The sequence below is a fragment of the Onychostruthus taczanowskii genome, unplaced genomic scaffold (assembly GCF_017590055.1).
Source record: "Onychostruthus taczanowskii isolate IOZ18803 unplaced genomic scaffold, ASM1759005v1 scaffold211, whole genome shotgun sequence".
NCBI classification, from domain to species: Eukaryota; Metazoa; Chordata; class Aves; order Passeriformes; family Passeridae; genus Onychostruthus; species Onychostruthus taczanowskii.
Window position 1 is genome coordinate 169,297 of NW_024499363.1, and position 20,245 is coordinate 189,541.

General features: G+C 42.4%; 1 protein-coding gene across 5 annotated transcripts in view; it reads left to right on the plus strand.

The window, feature by feature from the left end:
* CLCN1 (chloride voltage-gated channel 1) overlaps positions 1 to 18,098 on the plus strand; it is a 57,328-nt gene extending 39,230 nt beyond the window's left edge. For 3 of the 5 annotated variants that reach the window (XM_041404539.1, XM_041404536.1, XM_041404538.1), the window contains 15 exons: positions 1,421 to 1,505; positions 3,946 to 4,047; positions 5,340 to 5,424; positions 5,827 to 5,976; positions 7,395 to 7,464; positions 8,775 to 8,885; positions 9,011 to 9,224; positions 9,852 to 9,985; positions 10,481 to 10,695; positions 10,816 to 10,921; positions 12,333 to 12,415; positions 13,185 to 13,223; positions 13,852 to 13,956; positions 15,834 to 15,920; positions 16,406 to 18,098. In XM_041404539.1, coding sequence (XP_041260473.1) covers positions 1,421 to 1,505; positions 3,946 to 4,047; positions 5,340 to 5,424; positions 5,827 to 5,976; positions 7,395 to 7,464; positions 8,775 to 8,885; positions 9,011 to 9,224; positions 9,852 to 9,985; positions 10,481 to 10,695; positions 10,816 to 10,921; positions 12,333 to 12,415; positions 13,185 to 13,223; positions 13,852 to 13,956; positions 15,834 to 15,920; positions 16,406 to 16,801 — 1,982 coding nt within the window. In that variant the 3' untranslated portion in view covers positions 16,802 to 18,098. The other 2 variants (XM_041404537.1, XM_041404541.1) reach the window with 2 other exon arrangements.
* Positions 18,099 to 20,245: the final 2,147 nt, after the last annotated feature.

A 20,245-nucleotide genomic window follows, 5' to 3' on the forward strand; every position in this document is an offset into this window, starting at 1 on the left:
AGGTGGGATGAATCTATCTGTGGAAATCTCCTTCTCTCCTCTGGGAGTAGAAATGGAACTAAGAAAGGCACAGACTAAATGCAGTGCCTTTTTTCCTTTCCTCTGGTCATCCTTGCCACCCTGTAGCAAAACTCTTTGAAAATGTGTTCACTATACTTTTTAATGCTCTGCCATTTAGTGGCTTGGACTATCTATTTCCTAAAACTGAATTGAGATGATCCCTTTCTTGGGCTAACAAAAGAGGGCATCCCACTTTTCACCATCTTCCCTCCCCGACTGTTCTTTTAACCCCCCCTGGTGCCATCTCTATGTTTGTTGTTCCCCTCAGTTCAGCTCACTTCCCTGGCAAAGGAGTAATCCAGAGAAAGAGCAATCGGTTTTCTGGCAGGTTTTAATGAGGCAAAGGAGCTCAGAGAAGGCTGTGATGTGTCAGTGGGCCCGATGGGAGAGGAGAACAATAGCACAGCCAGGAGGGAAGGAGCAGGGGGAAGAGACAGGGAGCAAGATCTTCCCAGTTTGGATAGTAGAATGCAGTTTTAGGCTTAGCTATCTTAGGTAATGGAACCCCCTGAGACCTCATTAAATTATTACTCTAAACCTAGTTCTGTCTGACCAATGTTTCCTACTATCATATGCTAGATTTTCACTGCTTCTTTTATTTCCCCATTGAACAAATAATTCCTTCATCCAGGGAAAGTTGGGGTTTATAGTCATTCTCATTCAGCTGCACTTCCACTCTGTATTAAATGGCTAATTTATCCTTCACCTGTTGGCACACAGATGTTTATTGTTTCTACACAATAACACACCTCCAAACAAAAGCAGCTCAGGTTTCAACATTTCATTGTAGCAGAGCAGCACTACCAGGAGGGGTGAGCTGGAGAAGATGGGGCTTAGCTGATCTGTTCCATCTCTGATTTCTAAGCCTTTCATTGTTTTGGTACCAGTCAAAAATTTTGAAGCTCTAACTTCAGTGAAGATCTAAGTTTTGTTTCTGGAAGGCAATTACAACTGTGAGAGGTGAAACAGCTTTCTCAGCTATGCAGGCATTGCCTGCCTCAGCAAAGAGACCTCTCAGTCAGTAAGAATACCAGGAAGAACTTTTTTTAATAGTGAATGGATAGTAGAAGACAAGAAAGGAATGAAAAGAAAATCCTACAAAAATCAGGGGATTTTTGGCTAAAAATAATGCATGCATTCTCAGAAAGCAAACCTAGACAATCTAGAGTACTAGGGTTGCAAGTGCTCAAAAAAAGAACCTACTAAATCAGAGCAGTCTGCCAATCTGTAATAATGTATATAACATCAGGAAACCACACAGGAGCATGTATAAACCAGTTTCCTTGTCTCCCTAGCTTTTATTGCATTTAACTTCTCACCTCATTATTTTTTTTTCTCCTCTATCTTTCGTCTCTCACAGTTACCATCACAGCCCTGTTCAGAACAAACTTCCGTATGGATTTCCCCTTTGATCTGCAAGAGCTGCCAGCATTTGCTATAATAGGGTAAGTTCCCAGGAAACTGACACCTTGCTCTACAAAGGTCATATCATCTGTGTTAAGAATTCTTCTGCCAAAAAGTTGCGTACATCACTTTTAGTCACTTTGGTTGTCGCAAATAAGACTTCTATTTGTTTGAATTCTTCCTTCAGAAATGGTGCCCATGCATCACAATGGCTAAAGAAAAAATATGGGTATTATTAAGGTGTTTGTTATTTCCTGTCCATGCATCTTTTTCAGAAATTAACCTTGGAGGTTAAAAAAAAAATACGTAAGTCTAACTTGGTCAAAATTCTGGGAATAGATTTACTGAATAGCCCTTTAATTGTTTTGACATTATCCCCAAATGAACGGATCCAGGAAGTATGGCCTTTTATCATGATAAAGATGAAAAAAAAGGTTTAACCTGAAGTTTCCTTTTCACAAGCTCAGAATGATTATCCTTTTTGAGAGAGGTTGGTATACCTGACACGGTGACAAGGATAACCAACAGTACCTGGATTCAGTGAGGAAAAATGGTTCATTTGGAGGAAATGAAAGAATAAACTTAAGAAAAATTAAAATTGGGAAATACTAGAGAAAAGATGAATTTGGAATTACTGTGGGGGGGAAATCTCTGGTTAGAGCTTGAGGGAGGCTCCAGGGAAATCATTCAAGCAGTAACAAAAGGAATACACTGCAGGAACAAACGCCTGTTCTGGCGTTGTGAACATATTCTCTTGCAAGACCTCCATCCAAGACCAGAAATATATTTGAAGTTTTCCAGCCTATTTTAGTAGGCTGCTCTCCTACTAATTTACTTGAAAATGAAATCAAGTGGGAGTTTTTAAGCCACCAGATATATTGAAAAATCTGTGAATACACAGGAGCTTTTGCTAGCAACATGTATTCACTTTGTTCTTCCCCTTAAACAGACTTGCCTAATGAACTTGGAGGAATCTACTGGTTTAGATTGGCAAGGAAAAACATAATCCTTGTGATTTTACAGCTGGTTGTTAGAATGCAAAACCTCTTGTCACTATGTTTTGGACAGAGTTGACAGAGCTGGGTTTTTTCAGCATTGCACATAGGCTAGGAAAGGAATATATGACAACTGCAAAATGCTTTCAAATGCCTGGGTGTCTAATGTGGTCTTTAAAATAAAAAAAACAACCCCAAAGGCTTGGACAGTCGTGGATAAAGTCTTGATGCCAACGCAGAATTCTCCAAATTCTCTTAACATTAAGTCTCAAAGTTAAACTCTCTTTCTACCCAACATATTTCTTCACCTTCACGTGGGACAAGCACTATCAATGGGTAGATCTTGTTTTTCTGTGCAACCAAATGTTAATTTGCATAATCTACATAGAAGGAGCACTTCCAGTTTATTGATAAAAAGATAGACAGGAATGGAGAGATCTATATTTTAATATAAAACATTATAGAGAAATTCAGTTGACTGTGCAGTCTTTAGGCTTATATTGCCTAAGGCACTGGTCTATTTTAAACACTGTTCTAATCAGCACTGGCTTAAAATATTGAAGAGTAATTCATTGAACCTGTTTGTCTATGAAAAGCTTTATATTTAGTTTAAACATGTTTCTGTGCAATTTTTAAATGATAAAGCAGGATTATTTTCAATGTACAATTTTTTAAGTATACTAAATAATTCATTGAATGAGATTTGGTAAAAGCATGCATAACATATAACCAAGCAGAAGTCCATTAATTTTAGAAATCAACAGAATGAAAATATTCAGTGTTTATCCTCAGTATTATGTGAGTTATTGCTTGCCACCTAAAATAAAGCTTCCCCTTACCAATTCTAAATGCAGTCTTTTTTCACTCTTCTTTTTCTTTTCATGTTTGAGTATTAGGCCCTATTTATCCAAGTCTCATTACGCTACAGAGCCTAAGGATCACACCAATTCTTAGAGAACTACAATTTTTTTCTTACTTTATTCAAATCAGGCGCATAAGCCTAAGTGATTAGGATCATAGAGATGATATACTTTGCTTTAGGCACAAGAGTTACAATTGCTATTAGTAATTGTTGTAGGCGTATAATTTTACTGAATCAGATTTAAAACTCCCCTCATTTTTACTGTTTTCTGTTCCAACCTGATGTTTTAAGTTCTGACAATACTGCTCTTTGCCCAGTTGCTCTTCACGGGCCCTCACTGAGAACTGTCAGTCTCTTTTTAAAATTATTTTATAGATTTTCCCCTCTCAGCAAGAGAAAATTGGTAAAATGGTAGTGTGCATGACAGAGGTCCAAGATAATTTCTTCCCTTCCATCAGGGAGTCAATATCTTCAAATGAGCTGCTGTAGGAGTAACCCTCTAGGTGACATTCAAAAGACTTCACGAGCAGCCGAAGATTAAACCACTTATATTTATTTTCTTCGTTGATGGTTTGTGTATTACCTGTTGTTTGACATGATTTTATTTATTTTTCTCCGTTTTAGCATATGCTCTGGATTCCTTGGAGCCTTTTTTGTTTATCTCAATCGCCAAGTGGTCCTGGGCATCCGACGTCATAAAGCCCTGAGCCAGTTTCTCACCAAATAGTGAGTGCTTGTGAAGACATTCTCTTTAGGGAACAGATTGTTACACCCTACTGGCATTGGAGAGTAGCAAATGTGTTCTGGACGACAGCAGACCTATTTCATGTGTAAGATAGTAAAAAGATGAGAAACTGCTCCTGTATGAGAGAGTAAGATCTCTGCAAATATCAAGAGAATTTTTCCGGTACTGGATTTTCCTTTTGGTCAGCTTCCATAGTGTCAAATAGTTTCTTGATTTGGAAGGGAGACTCTGCAATATTTCTTAAGAGGATAAGGCAAACTATTCATTGGACAGAAAATATTTTTAATTTGAAAGTCAATGATCATGCTTCTTAAAATCACGCTGTTTCTGGTTTGTTTGGGTTTTTAGGATCTGTGAAAAATTCAACATTATTCATATTTCAGGAAAATTAAATATAGCTCAAATCTAACTATGTTTTTTAAATATATATTTGTTTTTTTAATCAAAGTCTTGGCAAAAATGTAAGGAATGTGCTCCATTTTTATGAAACAAAAGCTGAAACTGATAGTAACCAAATGGTGTGAAATGCAGCACGGAAGTGAAATGCAAAATAAAATAAAAGTCTTTACAATAAAGTTTTTACAGGACACTTGAAGATACTGTTTTCCCCTCTCTATTAAAGTCCTAACCTCCAAAGATCATAACTTGGACAAGAAATGGTGGCTAGCTGCAAATGTCTTCAGTCTCTTTACAGAAAAAGATCTGATACTATGAGAATTTTTGAAGTTGAGAGGAATGGAGGACTTTTTCTTATCCAGTTGCAGGCCTGACCAGAAGAAAACCACTAAATAAACAGAAACTGAAATTAACTTACTTTCTTATGTGGAAGGAAAAATGTCTTTCTTCATCACGTAGTCCCTTACCCACAAACAGCAGCAGAGCTATCAAATCAAGTTAATACAGAAGTAGAGCAAAGCCTGAAAAGTGGGAATCTACTTTTCACTGATTTCTCAGATTTTTTAGGTCCTTAGACTGAATCAAATTAAAGGTTATATTCTGTCTTCCTAAATCTCAGCCAATGCTTCCTGTAGGAAACAGTAACTTGCCGAGGGACACATGACAGGATTAGTCCAGCATGTGGAAGCAGTTTAGGCTCATGCTGTCTCAGTGCTTGTGAAGTGTCACAGCGGGGCAGGGCATTAAACTGCCAGTAAGAGCACTCCAAAACAACAAAGACAAATACAGAGAGCATCACAGCATTCCTAGTCCTGAAGTGATGGTGCTACAAGAACAGGATGTGAGGCCATATTGTAAAAACTTTCTTTCTTTACAGCCGACTGATATACCCTGCAGTTATAACCTTCTGTATAGCATCTGTGACATTTCCTCATGGATTTGGGCAGTTCATGGCAGGAGAGGTGAGACTGGAAAGTGTATTACCAATTCTGTGCAGTTCTTTGGAATGTTATCTCCTTATCCTCTGCCCCAATAACCTTATGTCAGGGAAAAGGGAAGAACAATATTGGAAGAGTTTGGACTGAGGAGGCACTATATGATCTCTGCTACCTCCTTCATTGAAAACTTAAAAAAGGTCCAGTCTTCTAAGCAAATAATAAGGAAGATGTTACGCCATGAGTAAAAGTAATTATCTCTTCATGTGTTTGAGTAAAGTTCTGTCTCTCTTCCTGAAGATTAGAAACGTGAATTAAGCCTCATAGTCATGAATTCCCATGGTAAAATCTCCTCCACTTCCTTGCAATACAGATAGAATATTTACTCCATCTAATGTCATGACTCATACCTGTTTTTTTGCTGTTTAGTTGATGCCACGGGAAGCCATCAGCACTCTCTTTGATAACTATACCTGGATCAAACACTCTGGGGACACCCAGATCCTAGGGAAATCTGCTGCCTGGATCCATCCTAAAGTCAGCGTCTTTGTCACCATCCTGCTCTTCTTCCTCGTGAAGGTAGGAAGCTCAGCTCACCATAACCCTTCTCCACTCAGACTGAATGTTCTTCCCTTTTGTGAAGCAGTTTGTGAAGAGCCAGTGAGGAGCTGCTGGGCATTGAATGAAGCACTACAGCTGCAATGGATTCCTACATCTTCTGATGTGATGTCCGTCCACCTCAAATTACCAAAATTATTAATGAATATTTTCCTTAATAGAGTGGCTTTTTCTGCTCCCTAGGTAATCCTCCTCAGGCATCCTGCTGAATGACCTTTGGTATCCACTGTATAGCAGCTGGTAGGGAAGGCTAAATCAGGAAAGATTTCTCAAGTCCCAATAAAATAAATACTTGTCTAAAAAGCTCTCAGATAATTTACGTTTGATCTAAATGAGGTCTGATACAGTCTATTTGATATTCTTAACTTCAGATAGGAGACAAATAGGAATATGCAAGCACAATCTATAGTTGTGTGAGGCTCAAGGATTTCTTAGAAGTCCATCAAAACTTGATGGAGAAATGCAGCTGGAAACAGTTTTTCTCACTTCCTTGAAAGCAACAGAAGATTAAAAATTCTGAGCTGACATGGTCTGTGGAAGTTGCGACTGTTCAGCCTCTGAAAGGATCAGCTATGTAATTGGCATAGGACAGAGAAAAAAAAAAGACATCTGAAATAAGAAAACATCATATTCCAATGTTCAAAATAAAAGTAGCAAGTAGGAGGTTTTCCTAAGATGAAAGAAAGAAAGATTAAAAAATATCATAGAATAGGTGCTAATTTTTTTATTACTTATTGCAGAGGGGCAGAAGAGCTGAGGCCACCTTGCAATGTCAGTTGAAAATTTAGGTAGATCAAGAACAGCTATCAATGACTGATTGACACAACTGTTTCCACCTAAAGTAAACACTATCAAATTTCTGACAGGTAGTTAAGGGTTCTCCTTCTGTGATAATCCTTATTACAGTGTACCAAGCAGAAAAGTTCTTGCTTACTCAAAGAAAAGAGGAGTGGAAAGGAGGACTGGACTACAGGGTGTGTCTGTCCTGAGTCCATCTGCCTTTGGAGGAGCTGTACCCTTGGTCACTAGATTCATTGTGACCTGGGTCACATTGGCATTGTCCTGCTAACTAAAGGCTTTCTCTACTCACTAGATAACTGCTCTTGATTTTCTGCTGGATATATTCAGCATTGGGATAGACCACATAAAAAAGAAACTACTATTTTGACTGTGGGCAAAGGCCTGGCCTGATTTTCCAGTGCAGTATAGTCAGTTTTCAGCTGTATTTGGCCAGGTTTGGTACTGCAAAGACAGAGCTCAGTTAGCAGTACTACACCTCAGCAGCTTTCTGGTCTCTGTAGCCAGGCTGGGCACAGAGTGGGGCAGCAGGAAACGCTTCTGCTGCTCAGTAACAATGGCACCCTCTGCCTCTGTTCTAGTTCTGCATGGCTGTTATTGCCACCACGATGCCAATCCCCTGTGGAGGTTTCATGCCTGTTTTCGTATTAGGTGAGTTTCAATTTTGTTTTGCAGCATATTCATCTGACAGAGGGAGAGAATAGGAGAGACACTGCCTACACACCCAGCAGGGTTCATCTGGCATATGAGGAGTCATCACTTGATGTCTATGACAACCTGATTAGCAGTCCATAAAAGAGCCTCTGGGTCTCTGCTTTTGACATTTCCTCAACCCCTGAAACCAAATGCCAAGTAGGTAATCCCTACCCTTTTACATAAGGAAGGCCACACTTGTGCTGAGCCATAGCCTTCTAATCTCTGTGCCTCTTCACTTACAGAGAAACTTCCATCCTACAATTCATAGTAGCTCTCCTTTCACCCCTGAAAGCCAGTCAGAAGAGAGAACCTCAAAACTAGTACCCACAATGTAATCTAACTAATTTCTTCTGACTGAAATGTGATTACAGATAAAGTTTATTGACTTTTAAATGGTTTTAATTCCAATAACAACAAAAAAATTTCAAAATAATGTGATTCTAATGTTTATAAAGAGAGGCTGAGTTAGACTGAACTATACAAGCTCATGACGTTCATCACTAAGTACCCACAACTCTCAAATGAAATAGAGTTTTCTAAGGACCTCTGAGCTCTGGCAGGCAGCAACTAAACATGAGGCAGTAACCATGCCCTTGCAGTGATGAAGGCTAACCAACATCAGGGCTGTATTAGGAAAAGACCTAGACAGCAATGGAAAGAAATTGTTTCTATGCATTCAGCATTTTGGATGCAATCTGGAACACTGTGCTGTTTTGTGTCCACCAGTCCAAGAGATCCTTGCAGACTTGTAAAACCTGTCTGAACAAGACATGGGTGACTCCATCTCACTTCGAAATCAGCCCTTTTCTAGCAGGGGTCAGAACAAGACCTCAAGAAGTCCCTTCCCACAAAAACTCTTCTGTAAGCTGTGATTCTAATGTTTAGACATTCACAGAATGAGAGTCTAAAGGGTCTCAACTATGATCTGGACTGACATTGTACACAGTCTGAAAATATGACCTCCTCCAGCCTGGGAATCCCAGCCTGGGAATCCTCCAGCCTGGGAATCACAACTACTGGTGTGCCCAAGTGAATGAATGAGGGGTCAACTGTATTTACCAGCCTTAGTACCCTTTTTTCCTCTTGGAGTCTAAGTTCTGTATTTTTCAACTGAGAACTACTCTTTAGTTACCAGTGTCATTTTAATGTAAGTTTTGGTTTTGTTTCTGTTAAAAAATATCCAAGTGATTGCCCAGCATAGCTGCACAGCACAGACTGGATGTTCCTTAAATGTTAACTCCATAACTGTCAGTGATATCTTTCAGGTGCTGCATTTGGACGTCTCATTGGGGAAATCATGGCATCGCTTTTTCCCAACGGGATCCTCTTTGATGACATTCTCTACCAAATCTTACCTGGAGGGTATGCTGTCATTGGTGAGCCTCCATGTCTTCCTTTTTCCTCACCTGGTCCCACTGCTGTAATTTTCCTGGTTGACATGATATGCTGTTCCTATATGACAGTCTTCTTCTCTCCCTATTCCTTCTCCTACCTGGGAAAGGTGCAGCAGCTTTGACGGGAGCGGTGAGCCACACTGTCTCCACCGCTGTCATCTGCTTCGAGCTGACGGGTCAGATCTCTCACATCCTGCCCATGATGGTGGCTGTCATTCTTGCCAACATGGTAGCCCAGAGTTTGCAGCCCAGCCTCTATGACAGCATCATCCAGGTGAAGAAGTTGCCCTACCTGCCAGACCTGGGCTGGAATCACATAAGGTATTAGTAGCAAAACAGGTGGAAACAGGGAGTGGCAAGGAAATAAAGCAGGAGAGGGATAAGACCACAGGACCACAGGGGAGTAAAAGGTTACGAAAAGGATCCAGTACTACAAAGGAATTAAGAAGGCACAATAGGCCTGCAGTTAGAAAAAACAAGTGATGGAATAGAATTAGGTTTCATACACAAAAATGGAGAAAAGTCCTCTTCTTTTTTTCTTTGAAAGCACAAGTCTGAATGACCTGCAATGTTACTAAATTTGTACTAATGTTTCCAAATTGCTTCAGCTTCAAAATTTGACAATCGTGAGTCGCATTTATCTAAATTCAGTGAGGTTTGGATATTTTTTCCCCAGCAAATGTTTTAAATACTTTATTTGGGTACTTTGCTTGAAGCAAAACTCAGTTATTCCTATAAATGTCTTCCCCTCTCTAGTATATATCGTACAACTGTAATGGAAATCCAGTTAATCTGTATTTATCCTCTTGGAAAGTCCTCTGGTTACTCTCACATAAGATCATTTGGCAGCTCTATTTTGAGCACTTTTTTTAAAAGTAGTCATTTGGGTATTTCTTTAGAGAATTTTTAATATGCTAACTCTTCCTCTTATCATCCCCAAATTCACAGCAAATACAATATCTTTGTTGAGGATATTATGGTCCAAGATGTGAAATTTGTTTCCTCCAACTGTAAATACCGAGACTTGCAAGAGGTACTCCAAAGCACCACAGTGAAATCTTTGCCTTTGGTGGACTCGCCAGGTAGGCAATGTGGAGAAACTGGTCCTTCCTGAAGACTGTCTCAGCTTGGAGAAACTAGCTTTCAAATTACATGGTGTGAAGAAGGCAGTGTGACCAACCACATAAAAAAAAATCCTAAAAATCTCCCACTGCAGATGATGTATGGCAGACGGCTGTTTCAGCTGGCCAGACAGGGATGCTGGAGTGTGGGCAGTGAAGCAGATCCAGCATATAAGGGAGGTGTGTGGGAAGTCTGTAGACTGAACTGTGACAATAGGGCCCTCCTGGGATCCTGCATGAGCCAAGAGCACACATGGGATGGCACAGCGAGGTCTCTTCCCACATCCCCACAGCCTAGGAGCCACCACAGGGCGGGTCAGTGACTCTCGTAGTATGAACTAGATAGTATGAACCTGAGCACCTGGAAGAGGCTGGAAGGAGGAAGGGGTGACGTGTGGAAGGGGACTTTCAAAACCTTGAGGTGGTTTAATGGCTTCCCTGCTCTGTGTTTTGCAGAGTCCATGATCCTCCTGGGGTCCGTGGAGCGGTCGGAACTGCAGGCTCTCCTCCAGACACACATCAGTCCAGAGCGGCGACGGCTCCTCAACAGAGAAATGCAGCAGAAGCTGAATGAGGCACCCTACGATGGACCCTGGGCAAACCTGCCCAAGCTGAAGCATGAATCTTTTGCTTATGTCGATGAGGATGAGGATACAGAGGAGAAGGGAGAGGTGAGGGAGAGGAGTGGGCAGACTGCAACATAGAGACTGCTTAGAAGCAGTTAGGCATTTGGGGAGGCTGAGAAATAAACGGCACAAGGTGGACTTCATTTTCTCTCCTTTCCGTAACAGCTGCCTCGGCCTCCAAGTCCCACTCCCAGTTACCCAGAGGAGCCAAATGGCCCAACAAGTCCTCTTAAACAAATGCCTGAAACCTTGGAGCCCCAGCAACACTCAGGTATGGTAACTTCTGTCACGGCTGAACCACATCCTAGCCAGCTTGGGGAAGCTTTCATGCTAACTGTGTGTACCTGCCTGTGTGAAGGGCTGGTTTCCCAGAGACTGAGAGGAGGAGCTTCCTCTGCTGCTCCTGGATGACACTTTGTTAGTGCACCCCAACATCAGTGTACCTGGAAATACCTTCTGTTATGATCCCTCAGGCAGCACAGAATAAGTAGGCGCACCAAGGATGGACTCTCTCTGTCTCCCCACTCCATTCTTTGCAATAACAACTCCTTGGACATTTTCTGTAGAGTCTGCATAGAACAGTCCCATCTCTTGGCTCCTTCACCACGTGAGTGAATCTCCCTGGGGAAATTAGTCTGCACTAATGTTTTGAGTAGCTTAGGTTGTTGTTCAGCCATCTCCAAAACTGAAAGGCTCCTCCCTTGGACAAACACCTCTTTGATTCAGCTGCATCAATGTGATGAACAAACACTGATGTATTGTGCTCTTTTGTGGCACACCCCAGCCTGTATTAGCTTTGCTTTCAAGACTGTACTCATAGCTCATTTCTGATTCACTTTTAATGTATATGTGATGCAGGGTGGTGGGTTGTTTTTATCCTTTATGCACCCTGAAATACGCAGAGAGTGAGTAAGCACAGATATGCAGCCCGGTCTTGAGAATAAGTACAGACGATAGGGCTTTAGCTCATGCTTTTAGGTACCCAAGTATTAAATGTAATAGAGCATATAGCACATTCTGGTTCATTAGCACCCCTCATGTGTGACTAAACCTCTAAGGCATAGATAAATCCACTCTATGCTTCCAGAGCAGTGGAGTGGTGGGTCAGCCATCCACCTATCCTACCAAAGCAGAAAAAGAACCACATATGAAAACAAGGATAGTGTGTGAAACATTTATGTGAAGCTAGAATTGGGTGACCCAGGAATGACATGAGGAAGTGGAACAGGAACGAATTAATGAGACCTTCCTTTTCTTTCTTTAGTTTGGCTCACAGCTATCACTGTTTCTGACCAAACTTCCTCCACAGCCTTGTTCACAACAGCACCAGGCCTTGTATCCTTCTCTTTGCTAACTCCTTGCCTGGGAGTATAATTCTGATCTTCTCTATTCCCATCATTCCACTGCTGGCAGAACGCATGGACTCCTCGCCCCTTGGCACCTGTCACATCCAGTCTGTTGATACGTTTTGTTGCATGGGAATATTCATTCTGGAATGTCCCATAATGAATATCATCATCTTACAAACTGAATGCCAGATTGTGACCAGCTCAGCTCTATCGTGTCCCTCACAGTATTTCCCAGCCTGCCTCGGCTAAGAGGATGCGATAGGTGTGGGGCTTTGTATTTTTGTCTCTCACTTGTTCTTCTCTCTTATCCACATGTTTGTTCTCATCCTTCAGGCAGTTTCAGGAGTCTGAGGAAACTGATCCAGCAGCTCTTGTGCCATTGCAGCCGTCCACATGAAACAGAGAGCACCATCCAGGTTAGGGCTGCAGACTGCCTGGTAGTAACCTGAAGAAGGAAGGGAATGCAATGGAACTAGAAACTATTAGTTGAGACATTCAGCATTTGGCTAAAGCATGGACAGAGTTATGTTCCTGAACTCTGACAGTATCAGTGGGGAACTCCCTTCAAGGAGAAAGGGTGTGATTACTGCAAAGGAGTGTGCATCTTCCTAAAAAGTCACCTGTGCTCAGGTGTCAGGCTTACCATCATGATTGAGTTTGGGCATCTTTTCTCAGTGAAAAAAATTAATGATATTTTGGCTAACATGCAATAAAAAGCAGTTCTATTCCATTTGGCAAACAGTTTTGGACAGATGGAGAAAAATGAAAAAAAAAGCACTTTTGGCTCTTGCCATGTTAAACGCCCTTGGTTATCTGACACATCTGCATAGGGTTTGGAGATAACAGACAGAGCTTATGTGAGACCCATCCCCTCCAGGGCAGTGGCTGGACCCCATGTGGGATATCCTGAGAGCATCTAAATCAGTATTAGATGGCCATATTTAGGCACCTGAATTGCTCCAGCAGAACTCCATGGTGAATTGTCACTGGCAAGGGAAGCATGGCAAGGGCAGAGTACACTGTATAACAGATGAGTATAAAGAAAATCTAAGCACTTGGAAAATGTAATACACCATTTGGAACAAAAAGGGGACCACATGGGGTGAGGAGGTGCAGATTTTCCCTTTCTGTACTCTGTGAAACTGTGGGTTCTTTGGCTGTCCTGAACAGTGTTTTCTCCTACAGGAGCCAGTGGAATTCATTGAGACAATGACACCAGAAGAGGTAAGATGAAATGCAGAAATGGAGTGAGGTCATGTGAGTGCTTCTTATACCCATTTCCTATCACTTGCAATACTCCAGGAACCTCAGTGATTGACAGATAAAGCCATAGCCAAAGTTATTTTCTTCCTGGAGTGGCACAGTGGGCAAGTCTCACCCATAAGAGAAGATTGGCTAGATGTGCTGGTAAGACTGCCTAATCTGATCTAGCTTTGAAGTCAGCCCTGCTGCATCAGGGTTTTAGACTAGAGACCTCCACAGGTGCCCCCTCATCTAAATCCTTCTGTGGGCCCATGTTGTTCCTTCATTTCTCACACAATGGATCAATTATCTTGCAACAAGGGGAAGATGCACTCAGAAAGGAAAGCTAAAGATGTTCACTCCCTCTTTAAGAAGGAAAAAACCAAAACCACATCTTTTCAGAAAATCTCTGAACTGTCCTGTTTCCACAGGGACTTGACATCTGGCAAGAAAGGGATGGGAAACCTGAGGGGTGAGAGATAATGGACAAGATGAATGCTCCACATAGGAAGGAAGAAGCATTAACAGGAGGAGAGGACTAGTTTGGGTACACAAGACAGCAATGCTGCAGGTAGCTGCAAGAGTGACCCCCCCTTCTTTCCTGTGTCAGATAGATGCTTGGGAACAGGAGGAGCTGAACAAGAGCGTGTGCTTTGACAGCTGCCGCGTAGATCCCTCCCCCTTCCAACTGGTGGAGAGAACTTCCCTGCACAAGGTGAGTGCAGATATCTCCCTGAGGCATACATCACTTTTCTCCACTCATTCCAAGTCCAGTCTATGACTTATTTCTTCTCCTTGTCTTCACCTACAACTACTATCACCAGCCACTTTCACATCGAGCTACAGCAGTGAGTTTGTTCCTCTAATCTTCTGTGTATATTTCCAATCTCCTGCAAAATGAAAGCCTTTGTGATAAGAAGTCTGAGTCCATTTATTTAAAAAGCTTTTGGACAAAAAAAAAAATAAATCTGCTACATTGACAGCAGCATTGTGTGCCTTGCTGCTGGGGCATTACACAGATTGACAGTCTGCCCTGTCAGTGTGCAGCACGGGAATGAGCACTCCTGGATTTGTCAGGGTGTTTCTACTAGGGTGTAGATTCTGCCTGTGTCACAGTCTCTTCATGGAACTGAAGCACAAGGAAAGAGGAAGCTGGATCCTGCAATGCCTAGAGTCAGCATAGGATGACAGGGGAGTAAAGCAGTCATTGTGTGTCAGGAGGAAGATAGGACTGGGCTTTCACTCAGTGGAAAGGGAAAGCAGCCTACTGAAGCAAAAGTGCACAGTGCATGCTTTTCTCAATATTCAATGTGAATGGTTAGCATAGGCCTAAAATTAATTAATTACTGTTAAGATCTCAGCCTTGAGCAAAACAAGAGTAAGCTAGCATATAGTTCAGATGAGTTTTCTAAAGGGGTAGGTGAAGTCATCTGAAAACCACTAGCATTTATCTTTGAGAATATAGGCTTACAAAAAATATACTTGAAGGCTGATCATGGGGAAAGTTTTGTACCTGTCATACAAAACAGCAAATGAGAAACTCTGAAATAACAGACAAATCAACTTAACTTAGATGTAAAAAAAAAAACAAAAAAAAAAAAAAAAACAAACTCCAAAACCAACAATCCAGGAATGAATAAATAATCAAACTATATTAAGTATGCACAGTTAGAGCTATGACAGTGAAAAGAATACCACAGTTTATCATGACCAAACCATATTTAACCAGTCTGGTTTTCTTTTACACTAGAGTAAAATGTCTTGTTCTTGAGAAATCAGATTTTTCCTAGTTTATACTTGAACATGACATTCAGTATCTCATGATGCTAAAAAAAAAGGTCAAACACTAGCTGTGACAGAATGATTTCATGTAAGGCTTCAGGTAAAGTCCAGCTAGAGCTCAGCTTCAAGAACTTGGAGGTTGGAAACATGCCAGAGATGAGCACTGAGAATGCGGAAAGTTTTGGAAACCCAGATTTGTGAATAATAGGAAAATAATGGGGTATATTTAGGCTGAAGAAAAGAAGACTGATAGCAGTGTGGTATCTGTCTTTTCAAGGAGACTTTCTAAGAGAAAGGGAATAACTTGTTCTCAGTGTTCTCACTGCACTGGATAAGCAGCAACAAGCTTAAGCTTTCACAGAAAATATTCTGGGACAGGAAAAAAAATCCTCTATTGATAAGGAAAGCACTGCAGTAAGTAACCTAAGCAGTTTTTGACTTTACATATTACTATATGGTAGCTCAGTTTCCAGCACCAAAATGAAACAGGATCTACATAGGTCTCCAAATGCACAACAAAGGGTGTTGTATCAGAATCTCCACCAGCTGCAGGATGAGAATGACCCTGAGAATGTGCTCTCCATCATCAGCACAGTCCCAACTACAGCTGCACAGCCGAAGGAGCAAAGAGCAGTATTTGGCAGATACAAAAGGGGAAGAAGGGAAGACGTGATTTCTCACTGGGATAACTGCACAGTTTTGTGTCTTTGTGATTTCCGTTTCTAAATCCCGAGTCCCAGCTCTAGCAGCAAGTTCTGTGTTGCCCATTTCCCAAGCCCCTGAGATGGTCTCTTGTGGTTTTGCTCCTAGACACACACATTGTTCTCACTGCTGGGCCTCAGCCATGCCTACGTAACCAGCATGGGGAAGCTGAGGGGAGTGCTGGCTTTGGAAGAGGTGAGTACACATCCTATGCCATCCTCTTCAATAACTGCAAGTGTCCTGTGGCTCACTGCAGTAACTCACAGGTGCTGCAGGTTCCAGCTGGGAATATATATAACTGCAAGTGCTACATTTTCAGTTCAGTGTTGAATTCTGAGTCTGCTCTTTGGAAGCCACGAAAAGGAATGGATGACTGCATTTCAGAGGAGGCAGCAGGTGTTGTTTACAGGGATGTTAACAAGTTCATCTTTTGCATGAGTGCAGGCTTAATAGCCACTCTTAACTGAGTGGATATTACTGTTTCTGAAAGAGGTGTGGAATTTGTTGTTTGCCATGGAATCTTTCATTACATCACCAGTGTAAAAGATTATCTCCACAGGCCCCAGAGGTAGAGCTGTGACTGTAATCCCTTTACCCTGGGGAGTAGATGAACTTCTGCTGGGTAGGGCTGGGCTAGATCCCTTTCATGTTATTTTTCTGAAGTGTTTCTCTTTTTCCAGCTCCAGAAGGCGATAGAGGGTTCCACCCGCTCTGGGGTTCGTCTCCGACCACCCCTTGCCAGCTTTCGCGACATCAACCGGGCTTCCATCAGCACCAAGGTGGGGCAGGGCGCTCAGGCGTGGAGCCGGGAAGACGACGGCACGGTGGCAGCAGAGCAAGCAGCAAACCTGGGCACCGAGAGCCCTCTGCCCCCCTGCTCACACTCCCCCCAGCCCTCACACTCACAGGAAGAGGGGGAAGTCCCCAGCTCCGCTTATGCCACGGATACTGAGATGGAAGAGATGGAGCTGACAGGGCGAGTTGCTGAAAACATCTCAGACATCCTCAAGGACATAAACCTACGTACCACTGACCTGGATGAAGATGAAGATGAGGATGAGGATGTTCCTTTATAGCTGATGTGAGGGTAGCAGTCCATCACACTCTTCAGTGAGCCAGTCTTCTTGTGTTTGCTCCTCCAAGAGAAGCTTTTGGATGCTCTTTGCAGTCCCCACAGAGGAATGATACAGCTGGGAGGAGGGACATCAGACTGACCCTTTCTTCTGATGCTTTCTCTCTGTGCAGACTGTTGGGCTGCTGGACTATTGGACTATTGGGGCATGTGCAGGTGTCAGATGTGGACTGCAAGGAGCCCGAGTGCAGGCAGAGCACACTGTAACAGGACATGGACACTGCTGACACAGTCAGGATGCCCTGGCTCAATCTGCCATGTGGAAAGTGGAGGAGGATCAGCTCTCACTCGCAACTGGTGCCGTCCTTCCAGCCACACCAGGCCTGCAGGCAGCAGTGTACCACAGCCAGACCTCCAGCCTAGAAGCATACTGCTGCTTCTGACTGCCACCCTCTCTGTGCTGCTGCAGCTCCTTTTCACTGGCTCTTATCTTGCACCCCTCCCCAAACATTCCCATGTAGAACATTTTTATTCTTTCTCAATTTTTACTCTGGGATTTTCCTGGATGGGGATGCAGTTAGGAGTTACTCCTCTGTCCTATAGCTGAGCCATGCCCTAAGAACAGATGGGAGGAAAGTATTTGGTGTACGTCTCATGTCTTGAATTCAGCCAAGGCTTTAGAAAACACTGGAAGGGGAAAAAAGCTTCTTTGTTTTCCCATCATCTCTGAAATTTTAAAACAGAATGGGAAAATCTTAAGTGAGGGCATCCTCAGTGCTGGGGGAGGAGGAGTAAAACAGCATCTATGTACCTATATTTCAAATAATTGTTTGTCTCTCTGAATCACTGTTCATAACTTTCCACAGTTATAGTCTTAAAATATAAGAACTCAAGAAAAAAAAATAATTATGGAGTGTTAGCAGGCTGCCAAGAAATACAGCAGAGGGAAGACACATTTTCTACACTTTAAAAACAGGTTTCTTTCTGAAAACTCCTGCTCTCTTTTCCTGGTAATTCTACCCTGCCTACTTTCCACATATTTCTGCATACCTCAGATCTGAGAATTCCAGCTCTCACTTTTGCCAGCTTGTCTCTGTTGTGACTAACAGCAGAGACCTCAACCCTTGTCTGCAGCATCCCTCTCTATTTCAGTTCTAAATCTGGAGCAGATCTGCATCTTGCAAAAAGATGTCTTGTCAGTTCGTGTCATGCATGCAAAACCTTGGCATCCAAAGGTAAGATGCTGCTTTGTTTAATTCACTGCTCTTGTGAGGTTTTCTCAGTAAACAGGCAAAACCAAATTCTGTGTATTCTGCAGCTTCTTCTAACAGTCTACATCTTTTTTCTACCATATTTTTGGTGTCTCGTACCACTTAGATGCAGTCCCAAGCAGCCTATTAGACGTGTTTCCACTTATCAACAACAGAGAAGAAATCCAGGCTCAGAAAATACGTTCTTGGGGGTAATCTCATTCCCCTTCCTGGTATTAGTAAACCATTATCCATCTTAGAGTGACAAGTTCTACTTTAACATGTGATTTTCTATAAGCTGTCTCAGGAGCAAGTCAAATATATCATTACTTCTAACCCAGTCTCCAAAGGAAAATTCCCTCCTGGCTTTAATTCCAAGGATTGACCTTGCACCAATTTCTCTCTGATGATGCTTATGGGTGGGAGAGTCTGTGACAAGCTTACAGTAGAAGGAAATCTTCCCTGCTAGTCTCTTGCAGAGAGACAAATTCATTCTTGCCGTCTGGAGTTCAGAGCCCACCACGTCTGTTGTGTTTTAGACACAAGATCACCCTTGATAAGCTAACTGGGGACAGCCTTCCCTGCCTCAATGATGGTCTGTCCTCCAGGAGCCACTCTATCCTTGTGAGGAGACAGTGCTGATCTGAGGGCAAGTCCCAGAGGGGCACGTTTGTGTCTGCCAGGCATCAGCACGGCCTCCCCTCCACCTCTGAGTCACCTTCCACTGCCTGCAGGGAAGAGGCAAAACAACTGCCTCTTTTTTTAACTTTTTTTTTTTTTTTTTTTTTTTTTTTTTTAACTTAGGAATTGTGATAGTCCCTTATATAAGCAGAGGAGAAAGAACATTCCTTTTACAATATTCAGTGAGTGACAACACTGAGGCCAAATCTGGTTTGAGGGTCCAAGCACACCTAAGAAGGATGAGTTTCTCCAAGTCATCCCCAGCCTCACTGTGCAGATTTATATTTTACAGCTTAACCACAGGCTTCCACAGATGAGACAAGGAGAAACTTTGAGGCTGGAGTCAGCACACCTCCCCCTCCTCTCCCCTGAATACAGATATACGCTCTGCTCCAGTCCCACACTTCTACAGTGTGCTACAGAAGAACTGGGATGTGACTGGCTGAGAAAGCAGATGGGAGTCTAAATCAAAGCCAGCAAGTGTGTGAGTCATGACAGACAGATTGTGAGCTGGGGGAGATGAAGCTGGAACAAAAAATGATGCACATGGAGAGAGGCTTGGGGAGTGAAACACTGGCTAACCTGGGAACCTTCTTGAGGCTCATCACTTGAGATTGCAAGAGAACACACGTGTGCCCACACATGCACACACAGGTACCTCTCCATTCCTATTGCCTTTAGCTGTCCCTGGGTTACTGTGAGGAGCAGGATTGCTCTCTGGGAGGAGAGCTGAAAGGTGGCTGTAACTGCTGCTCTTTGCAGACACTACTCAAGATCCATTCCAGGTATTGCCTCCACCCATGGAACAGCAGCATCTATCTGCACCATTTTCTCACCTTTATTCATACATGAAAATGTGTAAAGAGCGAGGATGGGGGAAAAAACACTCTGCAAAGATGATTTACAAAGGCTGAAGTTGTTTCCACTTCCATCTTATCAATAAAATCTTCACTGAGTTGATGCCAAGTACATTAATAGGTGCAAAATGTGCAGTAAAATAATACTAAGCCTACCTTTGTCAAGGGAACTTTAAGCTTGTGCCCTCTCAGGCTATCCCACTACACCCCCTCAAAGTTTAAACTTGAAACCTTTGTCCAACAAACAAAGTCACACTGATCTGTCACTCTAAAACCTGCATCTCCCATCCTATCCCAATAGCACAGATTTGATTCGCTAGAGGGAAAAATCTTTTTTTCTCAACCCAAAATATCCCCAGAATTTGTACCAGCTGTGAGGTCTTCCCATCCAGACAGAAATTCACATCTAGCAAAAAAACTGAACTCTTCCTTTCACATGGCACTCAAGGGTGAAAGCAGTCTTGTTTTTAAATGCATCAATATAAAGAATTGAAAAAACAGGGAAGACTTAAGGTTGGTAAAACAACAAGTGCAACTTTAGGTAGGTATGACACGGCTAAGAGACTTGGCCATGAGCTGAATGAAGGAGCAAACACATGGGGATGGACTACTGAATAACAAGAAATATTTGCCTCGACAAAGTATCAATTTTGATTAACA